Source organism: Salmo salar, chromosome ssa23, assembly GCF_905237065.1.
Source record: "Salmo salar chromosome ssa23, Ssal_v3.1, whole genome shotgun sequence".
Lineage (NCBI taxonomy): Eukaryota > Metazoa > Chordata > Actinopteri > Salmoniformes > Salmonidae > Salmo > Salmo salar.
Genome location: NC_059464.1, coordinates 42,075,857 through 42,092,801, shown reverse-complemented (window position 1 = coordinate 42,092,801; position 16,945 = coordinate 42,075,857). Strand labels below are relative to the sequence as shown.

The 16,945-nt window shown below is 42.8% G+C and overlaps 1 protein-coding gene across 1 annotated transcript; it reads right to left on the bottom strand.

Annotated features, from left to right (window-relative positions):
- Positions 1-712: 712 nt before the first annotated feature.
- Positions 713-16,074, bottom strand: api5 (apoptosis inhibitor 5). The gene is given in 14 exon segments (NM_001140346.1): positions 713-1,679; positions 2,633-2,778; positions 3,030-3,109; positions 3,201-3,257; positions 3,419-3,512; positions 6,481-6,665; positions 8,245-8,334; positions 8,460-8,564; positions 9,035-9,241; positions 9,667-9,818; positions 10,368-10,433; positions 14,563-14,656; positions 14,847-15,008; positions 15,794-16,074. Coding segments are annotated over 14 exon segments (1,593 nt in total). The 5' UTR covers positions 15,869-16,074; the 3' UTR covers positions 713-1,599.
- Positions 16,075-16,945: the final 871 nt, after the last annotated feature.

Sequence of the window (16,945 nt, the reverse complement as noted above, 5' to 3'; positions counted from 1 at the left end):
AAACCATGTCAAGCCATTCCTTCCTGTGGTGCTGAGGGTGAAAGGGAGTACTTCACTGCTGTAGAACTTAGCGGATTGGTTAGGTGGAAGCAATATGTTAATATTTTCACCCAGCAAATCACAAGGCAGGACGAAGCAATCCACCATAACATGAATATATATTAATTCCTCTCAGATCTACAGGAAACAGTGGGATGTCATTTCCTTCAAGATACCTTACTCTTCCTTTGACAGCAAGGTCAGGTGGGCTTCAGAAAACACCAGTTCTTTCACAAAAAAAGGTTAAATAAAATCAAATGAACAAATTCTAGCAAGTGAAGCTCAGTACAAGCTAAAACAGGGGGTTGTGTTCAGTTGGTCTTTTTGTTGTAGCAACATTTTATAACAGTACATACCAAACACCACATTTGTCCCAAATACCACAAGCTTGGAGGTATGTTTGCTCCCGCGTGCAGCGGGATGGGAGGTGTTCAAATCAATAGTTGCTACGTTTCCTTCAACCTGAATGCACCCCAGGAGTCTGTTTTGTATTGATTGATATAGACGATACAAAACCAACTATAAAGCAGAGAACCTATATAAAAACAGGTCAACTTCTGTATTCTGCATAGAGAAGAAAAGGTTTGAAGGACCATTTGGTAGAAAAAAATACCCAGAAATAAATCGATCATGTATGCCAATCAGATTTGATTTCCTTTTTTTAATCCAAAAGTTTTTAAATAACATTTATGGGGAGAAATGTTTAATAAAAAATAAAAAAAAAGCATGCAAAACATTCATGGAAAACTCAAATTGAGGGTCTAAACATTTAAATTTAGTAGAAAAGTTACTTGGGAGTTAATTCAAATTAAACTCCCAAATCCTCAATCTGCCTTGGCTGATTTCAATGACAACCAATGTCCAATAAAACAAATTAACTTTGTAATAATGATCTTTTCGGCGTCACATAACCTGTTTTGCAGAGGAAATAATCTAGTTTTTCTACTACCTAAAAATTCAGAATACATTGGTTTTCAATGCAATGGTCTTATTTTAACATGGTGTTACACAAACAAGAGGGCATGGTGGTGGAGACATCAATACAAGTTTGATAAAAAATTCAGATGAGAACATTTCGATTCATACAAAGTAGCGAAGAGAGTAGGCCAATCCAAATCCAAGCTCGAAAAAAATTTTAAGGAATAAAAAGAGAATGCATTCGTCAACAGTTTATAAAACTTTTTTTTTTTCTGACAAAAATATCAAATCAGGTACAACTTGTCAGTCTCTGGTTCCACAAAAATACTAATAAAAAACTAAAACCACAAGGATCTACTTGAACAATCGCTTCACCAGGCAAGAGTGTGAGGGTGGAAATGTCAGGTAGGAAAGTCCAAATCCCAGTCTCCTTGAAGTGGATTTACTCTGAGGGCAGGAAACGACAAAATAAACTTCCTTTGCACAGGTGTTTGGAGGCAGAGGAAAAATAACAAGTGGACACAGGTTGAGGAGCGGTGGTCATGGAGACCCCCTTGGTTACGGCAGGGATCCTGATGTGCTGCAGTTCAGTGTGTGTAGGGTGTGTGTGTGTGTGTGTAGTGTGTGTGTGTGATGGTGGACTCAGTAGATTCGGCCTCGGCTCCTGCCTCCCCTGCCTCCGAATCCTCTTCCCCGGCCGCCCCTGAAGCCTCCGCGCTGCTCTGGAATCACAAGACGGGCACAACAGACGGGGGATCAGTATGGACGATCACGGTAAGGGCCAGGAGATTTCCCTGACTGTTAGGAATAACCTCTGGGCCTTAGTTTGAAGGGATCCAACAGCCTATAAAAGGAAAAACCGTCTAACATGGTTGGGGGAAAAACTTCTGGTGTTACTCCATGTGTGTTATAGCTCAAAAGCATCGGAATATGGAGACATTCCCTCCCATTCAGTTGCAGATTTCTCAACTGCTCACATGAAACAGAGGGCTCAGCTTGAAAACAATGCCTGATTTGGGTTAATTAAGCAATAAGGCACCTCAGGTTTGTGTTATATGGCCAATATACCACGGCTAAGGTTGTACTTAAGCACGACACATCGCGGAGTGCCTGGATACAGCCCTTATCCGTAGTATATTGGCCATATAACACAAACCTGAGGTGCCTTATTGCTATTATAAAAACAGGTTACCAATGTAATTAGAGCAGTAAAAAATGTTTTGTCATACGTGTGGAATACGGTCTGTTATACCATGGCTGTCAACCATTCAGCATTCAAGCATCGAACAACCCAGTTTATAACTATCCTTTGAACACGGTACATTACAGCATCAAATCATTAGCATGTGCACCTCGGTCACTCAAGTAACACCACCAGAAAGGGTGTACGTGGCACAAAACACGGTGGAAGTGAACTATATCTAACACACACATTGGAGAGGATCAGTAGGCCCCCAAAACATGACCACAGTTCAGTCAGTACATCATCTCACCCAGAGTGACAAAGTTACACCAAGAGCATTCTACTTATGTAGGAGACAAGACGTCAGAGAATAGGAGAAATAAACAGAGATATGTCTGAACAACGTCAGTCTTCCACCCAGTGCCCCTAAAACCCAGCTATGGCTCAGGGTGCCACCCTCGCCGCCCCCGCGCCGCCCTGCGCCGCCCTCACCGTTGGAGAAGTTGCCGATGGTGGCGCTGTATTTGCCACTGGGGGGATTGTAGATCTGCCGTGCGTCCCTCCGGGGCAAGGGGGGGGACAGCTGCTTCTTCATGGTACTGCCTGCACCCATATCCTCCCCGGACGGGCGCTTCAGACTGTGGTGGGCAAAGAGGGCAAAGGTCACATAGTGTTATGACCCCAGGTGACCTCTTATCTAATGGTGTTTTATCTGAAGATTTGCTACTGACAAGATGCTAGAGTCCCTGTATAATGTATTACAAATCCATTCGTTGAGAGGAGACTGAAACCCAGTGTAATGCATCTTTAAGACTGTTAAAGAACACCTCGTCAGAAACCGATATTCTGGGTCACCAGATTCCCAGTGACAACATTGAAAGAGGCTTACGCTACAGCCTCAGCCTTCTGGACAGGCTTCCAGGACAGCGTAACTGTGCTCTTGTACGACGGTGGGTTGTGGAAGAGATCCTGCAGAGAAAGGGAACAGTAAAATGTTAGCTAGTGTTTCAGGGTCGACCAGGTGCGTTTCAGGGTCGACCAGGTGTTTCGAACGACTCACCTTGATCAGAACGTTGATGTTGTTGGTGATCTTCAGAGCCACCACTTTGATCTTGTTCTGAGATGAAAAAACAATATAACCATCAGGGAATAATTACAATAGAAAACTGTCTACAGCTCTGGATTGAAATCAGAACAACTATGAGGCTTGTCAAGAAGAAACAAGTGACGCATCATTGGAGACCAAAACAACAGCCAATAGCCATGATACATAGCTACCTCTTCAGTCTTCAGTGCGTCTCCCGTCTTGCCTTGCAGGGCAACTCGCAGCTGGCGAATGTATACCTGCAGCCCTCTGGCGAAGTACTGTAATCTGGAGGTAGGAGAGAAATCAAACGTGGGTTTTACACCTTTCAAACCAAGACGTTTTTCCCGCCATCTTCAGCATCCCGCCAACCAACCTAGTAATGATTTCTGTAAAGTTCTGACTTAGTATGAAGCGTAGCCGTAATGCTGAGGCGGCATTGGAAGGCTCTTGGTGGTTGCTAGGCAGCTAACTACTATCATCCTGGCAGTTGTAAACTTTGCGAGGCATGTCACTTCATCCATCTCGTCGCGTAGCCCACCACATGCACTGTTTTCTCAATTATAACTGGATGGATCCATAAAGACTTACTGTGGGAATAAATATCACTGAATGACAAAAAAAAAATGGAAATAAAATAGGCTAATGCAATTGAAGGCATCAAATTGTTGCTTACTGAAACTCCCAAAGTCATTCAATTGTTAAACTGTTCAAAGCATTAGCCTACCTGTGTGGAGTCACTATTTCAGCACCGTTTCGCACTTTTGAGACAAATGTGGATATTGTTTTATTTTCACAGAGTCGCCGTTTGGATATTGGTTAGGCTACAATTAGGCTGTGAAATGTTAGCTAAGTTGAGGCGAGTGCTGCTCATGATCATCTTGTCTAGTTGGCTCATTATTTTGCATTGATCAGAACATTTTGCCAGCATGTTATGTAGTTTAACTTACGGGTTATTTTGCTCTTCACTCGCAGTCGCTTAGTAGCCTAGGCCTACTCCCAACCAACATGTGACTTGTCTTCAAGTGATTTGGTTTCACTGAATCTCTTTCTGTTTATTTGGTTAATTCTAAATCAGTAGAGGTGGGACAGCTCCATCTGTCACTGCTCAGAAACATTTAGCATGCTAGCATGTAGCCTAAATCAGGTGATTATCACTGCTCAGAAACATGTAGCATGCTAGCATGTAGCCTAAATCAGGTGATTATCACTGCTCAGAAACATGTAGCATGCTATAATGTAGCCTAAATCAGGTGATTATCTCTGCTCAGAAACATGTAGCATGTAGCCTAAATCAGGTGATTATCACTGCTCAGAAACATGTAGCATGTAGCCTAAATCAGGTGATTATCACTGCTCAGAAACATGTAGCATGCTATAATGTAGCCTAAATCAGGTGATTATCACTGCTCAGAAACATGTAGCATGCTATAATGTAGCCTAAATCAGGTGATTATCTCTGCTCAGAAACATGTAGCATGTAGCCTAAATCAGGTGATTATCACTGCTCAGAAACATGTAGCATGTAGCCTAAATCAGGTGATTATCACTGCTCAGAAACATGTAGCATGTAGCTTAAATCAGGTGATTATCACTGCTCAGAAACATGTAGCATGCTATAATGTAGCCTAAATCAGGTAAACGTCTATTTTTGCTCAATTGCATAAATGCAACTCCAAAAGCCCCACGGAGGATGTGAAATTTGAACACGAGACCCAAATGCTTTTGAAACTATAGAACGCTATTATTTTCTAAGTGTATAATGAAGATACTCAATGTGAGACCCTAACCCCTAACAAAACAGAGAGTGGATAAAAAAAAAAAAAAGTGGATAAAATTTTTATTTTTGAAATCATGGACTTGCCGTGGGGGTTCTTTATTTATATGACAGCAGTTCCACACGTTGCCATGCAGGAAAAATATTATTTTGTCTGTAATTTATTCTGTTACATTTCATTATATTCTTAGCCTACTATAAAATTCAATGAGCTCCAATTGGGACAGTGAAACATTTGCTTTGACTGTATACTCCAACACTTTGAAATGATACAATGACTGAGGTTGAAGTGCAGACTGTCAGCTTTAATGTGAGGGTATTTTCATCCATATCAGGTGAACCGTTTAGAAATTACAGCACTTTGTGTACATGTCATCCCACCCATTTTAGGGTACAAAAATATTGGGGCAAATTCACTTGTGTATTAGTGGTCAAGTTAACCATTTGGTCCCATATTCGGATTGGAGGTTAACTTTAAAGATATGCTAGTGGTCAACAACTCAGATGTGGAAGCCAAACAACTCAAATGCTTAGAATAATGCTTGTTAATGATTTGTAACTTAAGTGGATGTCTTGTACGTCAATCCATTCATTTTACAACGTAATTAAATACACTTGTATTTAGAATTCCATTTCAGACATTTCTTCATTGTCTACTACTGTAAATCACCTACAGCTTAAGTGTTATTACAAGTCAAATGATACGTTTATATAATATACACATATCAAATACTACTGCCCACTACAACCGCAGTCATGGTATCATTTCAAATCCAAAGTGCTGGAAGTACAGAGCCAAAACAACAAAATGTGTCACTGTCCCAATGCTTTGAGCTCACTGTGTGTGTGTGTGTGTGTGTGTGTGTGTGTTGACTGTAGTCAGGGTAGCCCAAGTAGGCCTAGTTGGTTGAATGATCAATAAACACCTATTGATTTCATGTGAATGGCTCAGCCATCTAGGTTGCAGACTAGTAACATCATTCAACTCCAAATATGCTATTCTAATCTTTTAAAAATACCTTATTTGTTTTGTGTTTCTTAGGACCTGCCTATAACGACCTAATAGTGGATTTCTTTGTGATGGGTGTGTATTCCAACTGATTTACTCAAGTAAGACGTCCACCCACATCTACTCCCACACTGGACGGCACGTAGGAAAAACTTATCCAGGGAGGAAAACATGGCCAGATAAAAATGACAGGCAACTTTCAGTAAAGTCTGTATGTAAAAGATTATTAGACCGACTTAAACATTTTGTTTTTTAACTACGACGCGGTAACAAATCACTAACATTACTGGCATCCACACACTACAGTAGATACTGATACAAATTAAACAGAAGCGTTATAAAAACGCAGATGACTGATGAAAATGTAGACCGAAATAAATTGAAATGCCAAACGTTCCCACAATATACCAAGACCTATCAAAAAGACAAGCGAACGTTGCCAAAACGTTACGGGGCAAACCCTCCTCTACCTGATCTTGAAGTCTTTGAGGCGCTCTGCATTGATCTTGTCAATGAGGAAATCAGGCAGCTTTTTGCCCAGCTGGTGGAAGCTGAAGAGAAGACACTCCACGTAGCTGAACTGCAGCTTGGGCTCGTCGCTCAGTGTGTTCTCGCCGTTCTCACCCTCCGCCTCTGGAGGCAGCGGCATCAACTCCTAGACACAGGGAGGACCAGTTAGCCGTTTACCCCTCTGGACCAGTTAGCCTTTTACCCCTCTGGACCAGTTAGCCTTTTACCCCTCTGGACCAGTTAGCCTTTTACCCCTCTGGACCAGTTAGCCTTTTACCCCTCTGGACCAGTTAGCCTTTTACCCCTCTGGACCAGTTAGCCTTTTACCCCTCTGGACCAGTTAGCCTTTTACCCCTCTGGACCAGTTAGCCTTTTACCCCTCTGGACCAGTTAGCCTTTTACCCCTCTGGACCAGTTAGCCTTTTACCCCTCTGGACCAGTTAGCCTTTTACCCCTCTGGACCAGTTAGCCTTTTACCCCTCTGGACCAGTTAGCCTTTTACCCCTCTGGACCAGTTAGCCTTTTACCCCTCTGGACCAGTTAGCCTTTTACCCCTCTGGACCAGTTAGCCTTTTACCCCTCTGGACCAGTTAAGGGCAAAACACACCATAACCAACATCGGCCTCATACTTCAGCACGGTCTGTTTGGTCCATTGGCCTTTTACCAGTCTGATAAACCAGACCGTTACGTAAGCTGGTCCAAAATCAACAACTAGATAGAGATACCAGTATGGTGAAAGCCCTCCTAACCCCATTAGAAGGTACCAGTATGGTGAAAGCCCTCCTAACCCCATTAGAAGGTACCAGTATGGTGAAAGCCCTCCTAACCCCATTAGAAGGTACCAGTATGGTGAAAGCCCTCCTAACCCCATTAGAAGGTACCAGTATGGTGAAAGCCCTCCTAACCCCATTAGAAGGTACCAGTATGGTGAAAGCCCTCCTAACCCCATTAGAAGGTACCAGTATGGTGAAAGCCCTCCTAACCCCATCAGAAGGTACCAGTATGGTGAAAGCCCTCCTAACCCCATTAGAAGGTACCAGTATGGTGAAAGCCCTCCTAACCCCATTAGAAGGTACCAGTATGGTGAAAGCCCTCCTAACCCCATTAGAAGGTACCAGTATGGTGAAAGCCCTCCTAACCCCATTAGAAGGTACCAGTATGGTGAAAGCCCTCCTAACCCCATCAGAAGGTACCAGTATGGTGAAAGCCCTCCTAACCCCATTAGAAGGTACCAGTATGGTGAAAGCCCTCCTAACCCCATTAGAAGGTACCAGTATGGTGAAAGCCCTCCTAACCCCATTAGAAGGTACCAGTATGGTGAAAGCCCTCCTAACCCCATCAGAAGGTACCAGTATGGTGAAAGCCCTCCTAACCCCATTAGAAGGTACCAGTATGGTGAAAGCCCTCCTAACCCCATCAGAAGGTACCAGTATGGTGAAAGCCCTCCTAACCCCATTAGAAGGTACCAGTATGGTGAAAGCCCTCCTAACCCCATCAGAAGGTACCAGTATGGTGAAAGCCCTCCTAACCCCATCAGAAGGTACCAGTATGGTGAAAGCCCTCCTAACCCCATCAGAAGGTACCAGTATGGTGAAAGCCCTCCTAACCCCATCAGAAGGTACCAGTATGGTGAAAGCCCTCCTAACCCCATTAGAAGGTACCAGTATGGTGAAAGCCCTCCTAACCCCATTAGAAGGCTGAGATGCGCTAGGCTGTTACTTACAAGCAGCTTCTCAAACAGCATGGTGAGGTTGGTCTCCACCTTCTCCATGTCCCCACAGAATGGACTCATCTCAGCAAGCAGCTTCAGCACCTACACACACACACACACACACACACACACACGTCAATGCTATTGTCCCCGGCATGTTGGAGCCAACATGGAGGACTAGTTGCCTGAACTCTGTACGGTTGGTACAGGGGAGGGTGGTAACTGACCTCCAGCTGAATGTCCAGCTCTGCTACGGGACTGGTCAGGGAGCTGAGGTTGGGCAGGACGTGGTCACAGAAGTAAGTGACGAAGCGGGTGGAATGGACATTTTTCTGGAAGTGTAAAAAGAATGAGTTTCAAGCTCAGGAAGTTCAAGTTTATTTGTCTCTGAGGAACATTTGTTTTAGGGGGGGGGGGGGGGGGTCAGAAGCTGGAACAAACATGCATAAATAGAAAATAAGTAAAAATGAGACCTAAAGGCACAAACACAATTTGCATTTTGCAAACAATTACAGTGTGTGTGTGGTGACAGTGAGCATTGTGAAACAACAGTGTTTGGTGATACTGTGTGTGCTGTGAGCGGGAGATAAGCAGTTGCTTCAGTTGGTAAGAGTGTGGCACTAGCAAAGCCAAGGTCGCAGGTTCAAGTCCCACAGGGGACACAAAAATGACTATGAACTCACTGTACTGGAAGACACTAAGTGGAGTATAGTATGTTAGAATGTCTGTGTGTGACTCTCAGAGAAGAGGTGGAGTATATTATTATGGCCTGTGTGTTATAGTGTGTGTGTGTATCACTCACAGAGAAGAGGGGCAGGGCCTGGCGCGTGCACTGCAGCAAGCGGTCCACAGTGTCGGGGTCAGCGGGGTTCAGGGCCTGCTCCAGAAAGGCCTGCTCCACCACCAGCTCCACCAGCTGCTGCCGTCCACTCATCGTCTGCAGGCCCTTCAGCACCATCAGGATACGCATCAGCAGCACAAACTCTTCCCCAGTCACGTCCTCCAGCACCTGGGGTGGGACACAGGGTCAACGTGGGGACACAGGGCTGGGTGGTGTTCAGTAGGCACCAAACAGAAGAAAAATGACTCAAACTGGGAGGGACTACCAGGACTTGTAGCAAAAAATGACTTTCTTGTTGGACGATGTGCTCTAATGAAAATGACCCAGGAGTCGCCGTGACCCACGAGTCGCCGTGACCCACGAGTCGCCGTGACCCACGAGTCGCCGTGACCCACGAGTCGCCAGTTACAAATATATCCTACATCCAACTAGGTGACAGATCCCTCCTACAGAGCTCTTGTATTCAGTTTGTCAATTAATAGTAATAAAAACGAATTGTAATCTATCCTATCCAAGCCCTTTCACAAAGAGCTCTACTAACCAGCCCCAAGCAGGGAGTTAGTTATCACGCGGATCGTTGCTATGGAACAGACCTTCTTTGTCTCAGTGAAGATGTAGTCCTCCACCTCCTTAGTCATGGCGTCCTCAGGCATGGTCTTCAGCTTGATGGAGAGGAACTTGATGGCCCTCTCCCTCACTATGTCCTCCCCCTGTAGGATCTGAGAGAACAGACCTCCTAGTGTAGCTGAGACACAATAGAGAAATACAGGTTGCTTAGCCACAGGACATAAAGAGGCTATGCAGAAGTCCTGCCTCTGGGGGGTTATGTTATGCTCACCTCAACTAACTATGATGGTTAATTACAGTTTTCTAACTATTCCGGTGCCCATTTCACCCATTCGTTTGGCATTAAGGCCTGCCACATGTTTACTAACGCGTTGTTCAGAGTTCTACACAACAGACGGTGTGGAAATACAGTCAGGTATAAAAACATCTGAAAAAAACTACAATTTCTTTTGAACTACTCTTTTCTTTTTAGAGCATTGCACGAATACAAGAGCACGAGGCAGGGCGCCCTGCCTGTTCACTAGTGTATACAAGAGCACGAGGCAGGGCGCCCTGCCTGTTCACTAGTGTATACAAGAGCACGAGGCAGGGCGCCCTGCCTGTTCACTAGGTTATACAAGAGCACAAGGCAGGGCGCCCTGCCTGTTCACTAGTTAAGTTGTCCGTCATCTCACGATTGAAAACCTATTCATACATGAGATAAAAAATAAAACAAATGGACACTTACCCTTCGCATCCATCTTGAAGATGGAGACCAGCGCTGTGTTCACTTGGTTGAATTCGGCCGAATCATCTGTAAACAACAACGTAGAAGAGAGTATAAATATTGGTCCAACAGCATCCCAGACGGTACATATCTCCTATTGACACCCACGGTATACACAATATCCACTCCCTGGAGAGTATAAACACCACCACGGTATACACAATATCCACTCCCAGGAGAGTATAAACCATGGTATACATAATATCCACTCCCAGGAGAGTATAAACACCACCACGGTATACATAATATCCACTCCCAGGAGAGTATAAACACCACCACGGTATACATAATATCCACTCCCAGGAGAGTATAAACCATGGTATACATAATATCCACTCCCAGGAGAGTATAAACCATGGTATACATAATATCCACTCCCAGGAGAGTATAAACCATGGTATACACAATATCCACTCCCAGGAGAGTATAAACCATGGTATACACAATATCCACTCCCAGGAGAGTATAAACCATGGTATACACAATATCCACTCCCAGGAGAGTATAAACCATGGTATACACAATATCCACTCCCAGGAGAGTATAAACCATGGTATACACAATATCCACTCCCAGGAGAGTATAAACCATGGTATACACAATATCCACTCCCAGGAGAGTATAAACCATGGTATACATAATATCCACTCCCAGGAGAGTATAAACCATGGTATACATAATGTCCACTCCCAGGAGAGTATAAACCATGGTATACATAATGTCCACCCCCAGGAGGGTATAAACATTACCCCTCAACAGGGCATGTGCTACATTGGTTTGATACAAGGTACGAGTGTTGCTCGGTATACCGGTAACGTTCCCATGGTAATCGTTCATTACCCAAACATCACGATACCAACAGTTTCAGAATAACGCAGAAAAGTTTCATATGATACTACCGATCTAAAGAACCTGCTGTCGCTTGTTATAAAATGTTTATAAATTCAGTTGAATTCAAGAAACAGCCACCACCTCACTCGCCTGCTTCTCTCTGGGCTTTCCCTGTATGTAGTCTTGCTATTGTACCACTGCTCTTTAATTACTTGTTACTTTTATTTATTATTCCTATTTTTTCTTAAACTGCGTTGTTGGTTAGGGGCTCATAAGTAAGCACTTCACTGTAAGGTCTACCCTGTTGTATTCAGCACTTCACTGTAAGGTCTACCCTGTTGTATTCAGCATTTCACTGTAAGGTCTACATCTGTTGTACTCAGCACTTCACTGTAAGGTCTACCCTGTTGTATTCAGCACTTCACTGTAAGGTCTACCCTGTTGTACTCAGCATTTCACTGTAAGGTCTACCCTGTTGTATTCAGCATTTCACTGTAAGGTCTACCCTGTTGTATTCAGCATTTCACTGTAAGGTCTACCCTGTTGTATTCAGCACTTCACTGTAAGGTCTACATCTGTTGTTCTCAGCACTTCACTGTAAGGTCTACCCTGTTGTACTCAGCACTTCACTGTAAGGTCTACCCTGTTGTATTCAGCATTTCACTGTAAGGTCTACCCTGTTGTATTCAGCACTTCACTGTAAGGTCTACCCTGTTGTATTCAGCACTTCACTGTAAGGTCTACCCTGTTGTATTCAGCACTTCACTGTAAGGTCTACCCTGTTGTATTCAGCACTTCACTGTAAGGTCTACCCTGTTGTATTCAGCACTTCACTGTAAGGTCTACCCTGTTGTTCTCAGCACTTCACTGTAAGGTCTACATCTGTTGTATTCAGCACTTCACTGTAAGGTCTACATCTGTTGTATTCAGCACTTCACTGTAAGGTCTACCTCTGTTGTATTCAGCACTTCACTGTAAGGTCTACATCTGTTGTACTCAGCACTTCACTGTAAGGTCTACATCTGTTGTACTCAGCACTTCACTGTAAGGTCTACATCTGTTGTACTCAGCACTTCACTGTAAGGTCTACCCTGTTGTATTCAGCACTTCACTGTAAGGTCTACATCTGTTGTATTCAGCACTTCACTGTAAGGTCTACCCTGTTGTATTCAGCACTTCACTGTAAGGTCTACATCTGTTGTACTCAGCACTTCACTGTAAGGTCTACCCTGTTGTACTCAGCACTTCACTGTAAGGTCTACCCTGTTGTATTCAGCATTTCACTGTAAGGTCTACCCTGTTGTACTCAGCACTTCACTGTAAGGTCTACCCTGTTGTATTCAGCACTTCACTGTAAGGTCTACCCTGTTGTATTCAGCATTTCACTGTAAGGTCTACCCTGTTGTACTCAGCACTTCACTGTAAGGTCTACCCTGTTGTATTCAGCATTTCACTGTAAGGTCTACCCTGTTGTATTCAGCACTTCACTGTAAGGTCTACCCTGTTGTACTCAGCATTTCACTGTAAGGTCTACATCTGTTGTATTCAGCACTTCACTGTAAGGTCTACATCTGTTGTATTCAGCACTTCACTGTAAGGTCTACATCTGTTGTATTCAGCACTTCACTGTAAGGTCTACCCTGTTGTATTCAGCACTTCACTGTAAGGTCTACCCTGTTGTTCTCAGCACTTCACTGTAAAGGTCTACCCTGTTGTATTCAGCATTTCACTGTAAGGTCTACATCTGTTGTATTCAGCACTTCACTGTAAGGTCTACATCTGTTGTATTCAGCACTTCACTGTAAGGTCTACATCTGTTGTTCTCAGCACTTCACTGTAAGGTCTACATCTGTTGTATTCAGAACTTCACTGTAAGGTCTACATCTGTTGTATTCAGCACTTCACTGTAAGGTCTACATCTGTTGTATTCAGAACTTCACTGTAAGGTCTACCCTGTTGTATTCAGCACTTCACTGTAAGGTTGTTTTCGGCGCCTGTGACAAATACAATTTGATCTATTCCTCTATCAGTTTATAAAATGGAATTTAGCCGTGATGGCGAGTGAGATTTATTAAATGTATTTAACCAGGCAAATCAGTTAAGAACAAATTCCTATTTCCAATGACAGCCTACCAAAAGGCTTCCTGCAGAGATGGGGATAAAATGTTCTTAAAAAAAATGACAAAACACTCATCACTACATAAAAAGAGACCTAGGACAACACAGCATGGCAGCAACACAACATGGTAGCGGAACAAAACAGGGTACAAACATTGGGCACAGACAACAGCACAAAGAGCAAGAAGGTAGAGACAACAATACATCACTGCAGTCCTTGAGTCTTCTGTTATATTTGTTACATCAGAGTAGGGAGAGCAAAGTTGATACACTATATAATTTCATTGCCTGTTATAACTATGGGCACAGGCCAGTCTGAGTAGACTGGAAGTTCGCTGTGACGCAGCCTCCCGAGTGCCAGAGAGAGTCAATTGAGCACAAGCCTAAACGGGTAAAAATATGACCCATATTACCAGAGACACCTTTTTTCCTTCTATGGGATTCCTTTCTAACAGTTTTATCCCCGTATTATAAATGTCTTTCAAATTATTTCCTCCTTGCACTGTCTGTTATAAAAATAAAAAAAATACTGACCAAAGGAGATCTTTTTTTAATCAAGAATATTTTAAGTATTATTTTCTATAATCCTTTATACAATTTCACAAACCATGCCGCGGCCCGTTGTAAACTAATCCAGGGTAACCAATTATTGGTTTGATAACAAACAATGTTGTTCAGTCATGTTACCTAGCTAGCTAACAACCCGGTAACTTGACAGTAGGTCTAGGCTAATATGATAGGCCCAGGAAGAAAGGGTCTGCTACTTGTGACATGTGCTTCTAAAAAAAAAAGACTAAAAAAAAGGAATGATTCATGTAGGTCTAAACTATATTAAAACATTCTCCTTCTGGTGTTACTTCAATTCTGTTTGGTGCCTAACATTTTAAAAGTTGGAAGCAGTGTGTTTATGACAGAGAAGGAAACAGAGTGTGATGAAGGGGGGGAGATGTGTGTTTGTGGGAGAGAGTAGTGTGTGTGTTTATGAAGGATTAGATGTGTGCTTATTAAGTGAAGAATAAAGAAGGTAACATGCAATATTTTCCCTTACTGCCATGCAGATCATTATGCATGTATATTCCACTAGGCCAATCCCCCCTCTGTGGTAAAAGCAATACTTGGCCTGGTATCGAAATTAAAATGTTTGTATCACAACAACACCAAGTTAAATGTGAAAATATCTAGGAGGGTCAGCTTAAGAATACTGTACCTGTCTGGAGAAGCTGGGTGAGGATATCTGCTACCCTGACGATGTTCTCCCCGGCTGCGAAACGGGGGAGCTCTTTGATGGCCTGCCTCCGAATCTACAGGAGGAAAGACGAAGAACCAACAACCGATGAGCAGCGGAGTAGTAGGACTACTGTGACCAGGCATTAGATATACAGCTACTCTTTAATATAGATTGCTTCAAATCTAACTTTTTTTGTCTTCTCCATTCTGCACAATGGAATTACCCAAATGGATATGATAGTGCCGCTGGGATAAAATCCTTACCGAGACGTCTTCATCCTCACACAGGTCAAGCTGAGCGTTGATTGCTGCATCCGCCAGCTCTGGGAAACTGCTGAAGAATTTGGGAATGAACTGTGCTGCCAAGCGCTTCTCTTTAGGACCGCCTTTCACACCATCAAGGATCCCCTGATAGGCATCTTTGTGCTGGAGGACAGATCCAAACAATTTGATACATTAACAAGTTTGTAATATTAGGACATCACTGTCCAACATGAATGCAAAAGCTTCCAGTTTAGTGTTGGTCAAAATACTGAGTAGACTAGAGATGAATCCCTTGGCATTATACTAGCTAGTTGTCAGTAGTAGTAGTAGCTACTTAGCTAGTTAACAACACTATAGTAAGAGAGCGCCTTTGATTTTTACACTGTAAATCTAACCAGCATGACAAGTTGCAAATCATGCCATGGCTCAATTACTTTTTCAGGGGCTGTGCAAGGCAATCAATAACTCATCTTAGACAATTAACGTTAGCTAACTATCCGCTATTTAGCTAGTGGGATAGGGGTCAGGTCAAATCAATTGGCTAGCATGAAGCTAGCTAGCTGTCTGTGTTCTGTTTTAACTTCGCTAAGCCAACTAAAATGTATTACACACATCGTCAAGTAACTAACTAGTTACCTTGCTTGCTAGAAATGTAAATGAATAGGGCATAGTTAACGTTAGTTCCATGTGTTACCTGGCTAGCTACGATACAAACGCCGGGTAAATCAAGTGAAACAGGATTAGCTAGCAAGTTAGGCCCATTTTAGCTTGCTAGTTTAACATGATGCTAACTAGCTAATTACTATACCTAACCAATGTGTGCGATTCGGCCTAACTTTCACCTCTGGCTTCCACTGCTGTAACTTATTTAAAGAAGAAAAAAAAATTGAGCTATTCTGGAAGATACTTCAATTACTTAGATAACTAGTCATCCATCTCATGCATACCTGGCTCAGATCCTCCGGCTTGGCATCAGCAAGAATCCCATAGTTACGATACAGCTCCTCGATAGTGACCGCCATCAGCGTGGGTCCAACTGCGTGTTGTCGAGATGACAATACAAAACAATATTCCACCGATAAGACTTTAAATTCTTCCCTTTAAGTCCAGAATTTCTCCAAAACATAAACAATACTACGTGCTGTGTATTGGAAAAGGGGATGGGGAGAGGAAATTTGTAGAACAGCTGCGAATGAAACCCCGTTGTCCGTTCCTTGCTACGAAAATTAGTATCAGGAAGAACATTAATGCGCATGCGCTTGCTTCAGTGACGCACATCGACGTTCTGGAAAGCGCGGACTAGATTCCTCATCTTCATCATCTTCCCTACAATACTGTAGTTTCCACTGTCCGAGTGAAGTTAGCAATTTGATGACAGTGATGGCAAACGCATATCCTATATATAAAGTAGGGACAATGGACCTTTCATTTCACTGTATGATACATTTTTAATGGCACGGCTTTCGGACCAACTCGAGCGCATCCAAAAGCTTGTCTGTCATCAACTTTATGCAAAAATATTCAGTGGTGGGCAAAAAGTACCCAATTGTTACACTTTAAATTTGATTTATTATTAAGACGACTCAAGTAAAAGTGAAAAGTCACCCAATAAAATACTAATTGAGTAAAAGGCTAAAAGTACAGTATTTGGTTCTATCGAGAGAAAACTACAAATAATTTCAAATTTCTTATACAGAAGCAAACTAGATTATTTATTTTTATATAAAACAATGTATAGATAGCCAGGGGCACTCAAACATAATTTACAAATGAAGCATTAGTGTTTAGCGAGTCCACCAACTCAGAGGCACTAGTGATGACCCGCATTCTCTTGATAAGTGCTTTAATTTGACCATTTTCCTGTCCTGCTAAGCATTCGGGAATGTTACGAGTACTTCTGAGTGTCAGGGAAAGTGTATGGGAGTAAAGAGTACATATTTTCTTTAGGACTGTAGTAGAGTAAAACTAAAAGTTGTCAAATCTAAATAGTAAAGTACAGATACAAAAACTACTTAAGTAGTACTTCAAGGTATCTTTACTTATTTACTTTACACCACTGAAAATTGTTTAATCCATGTTGTTTCAATACACAAACCAAA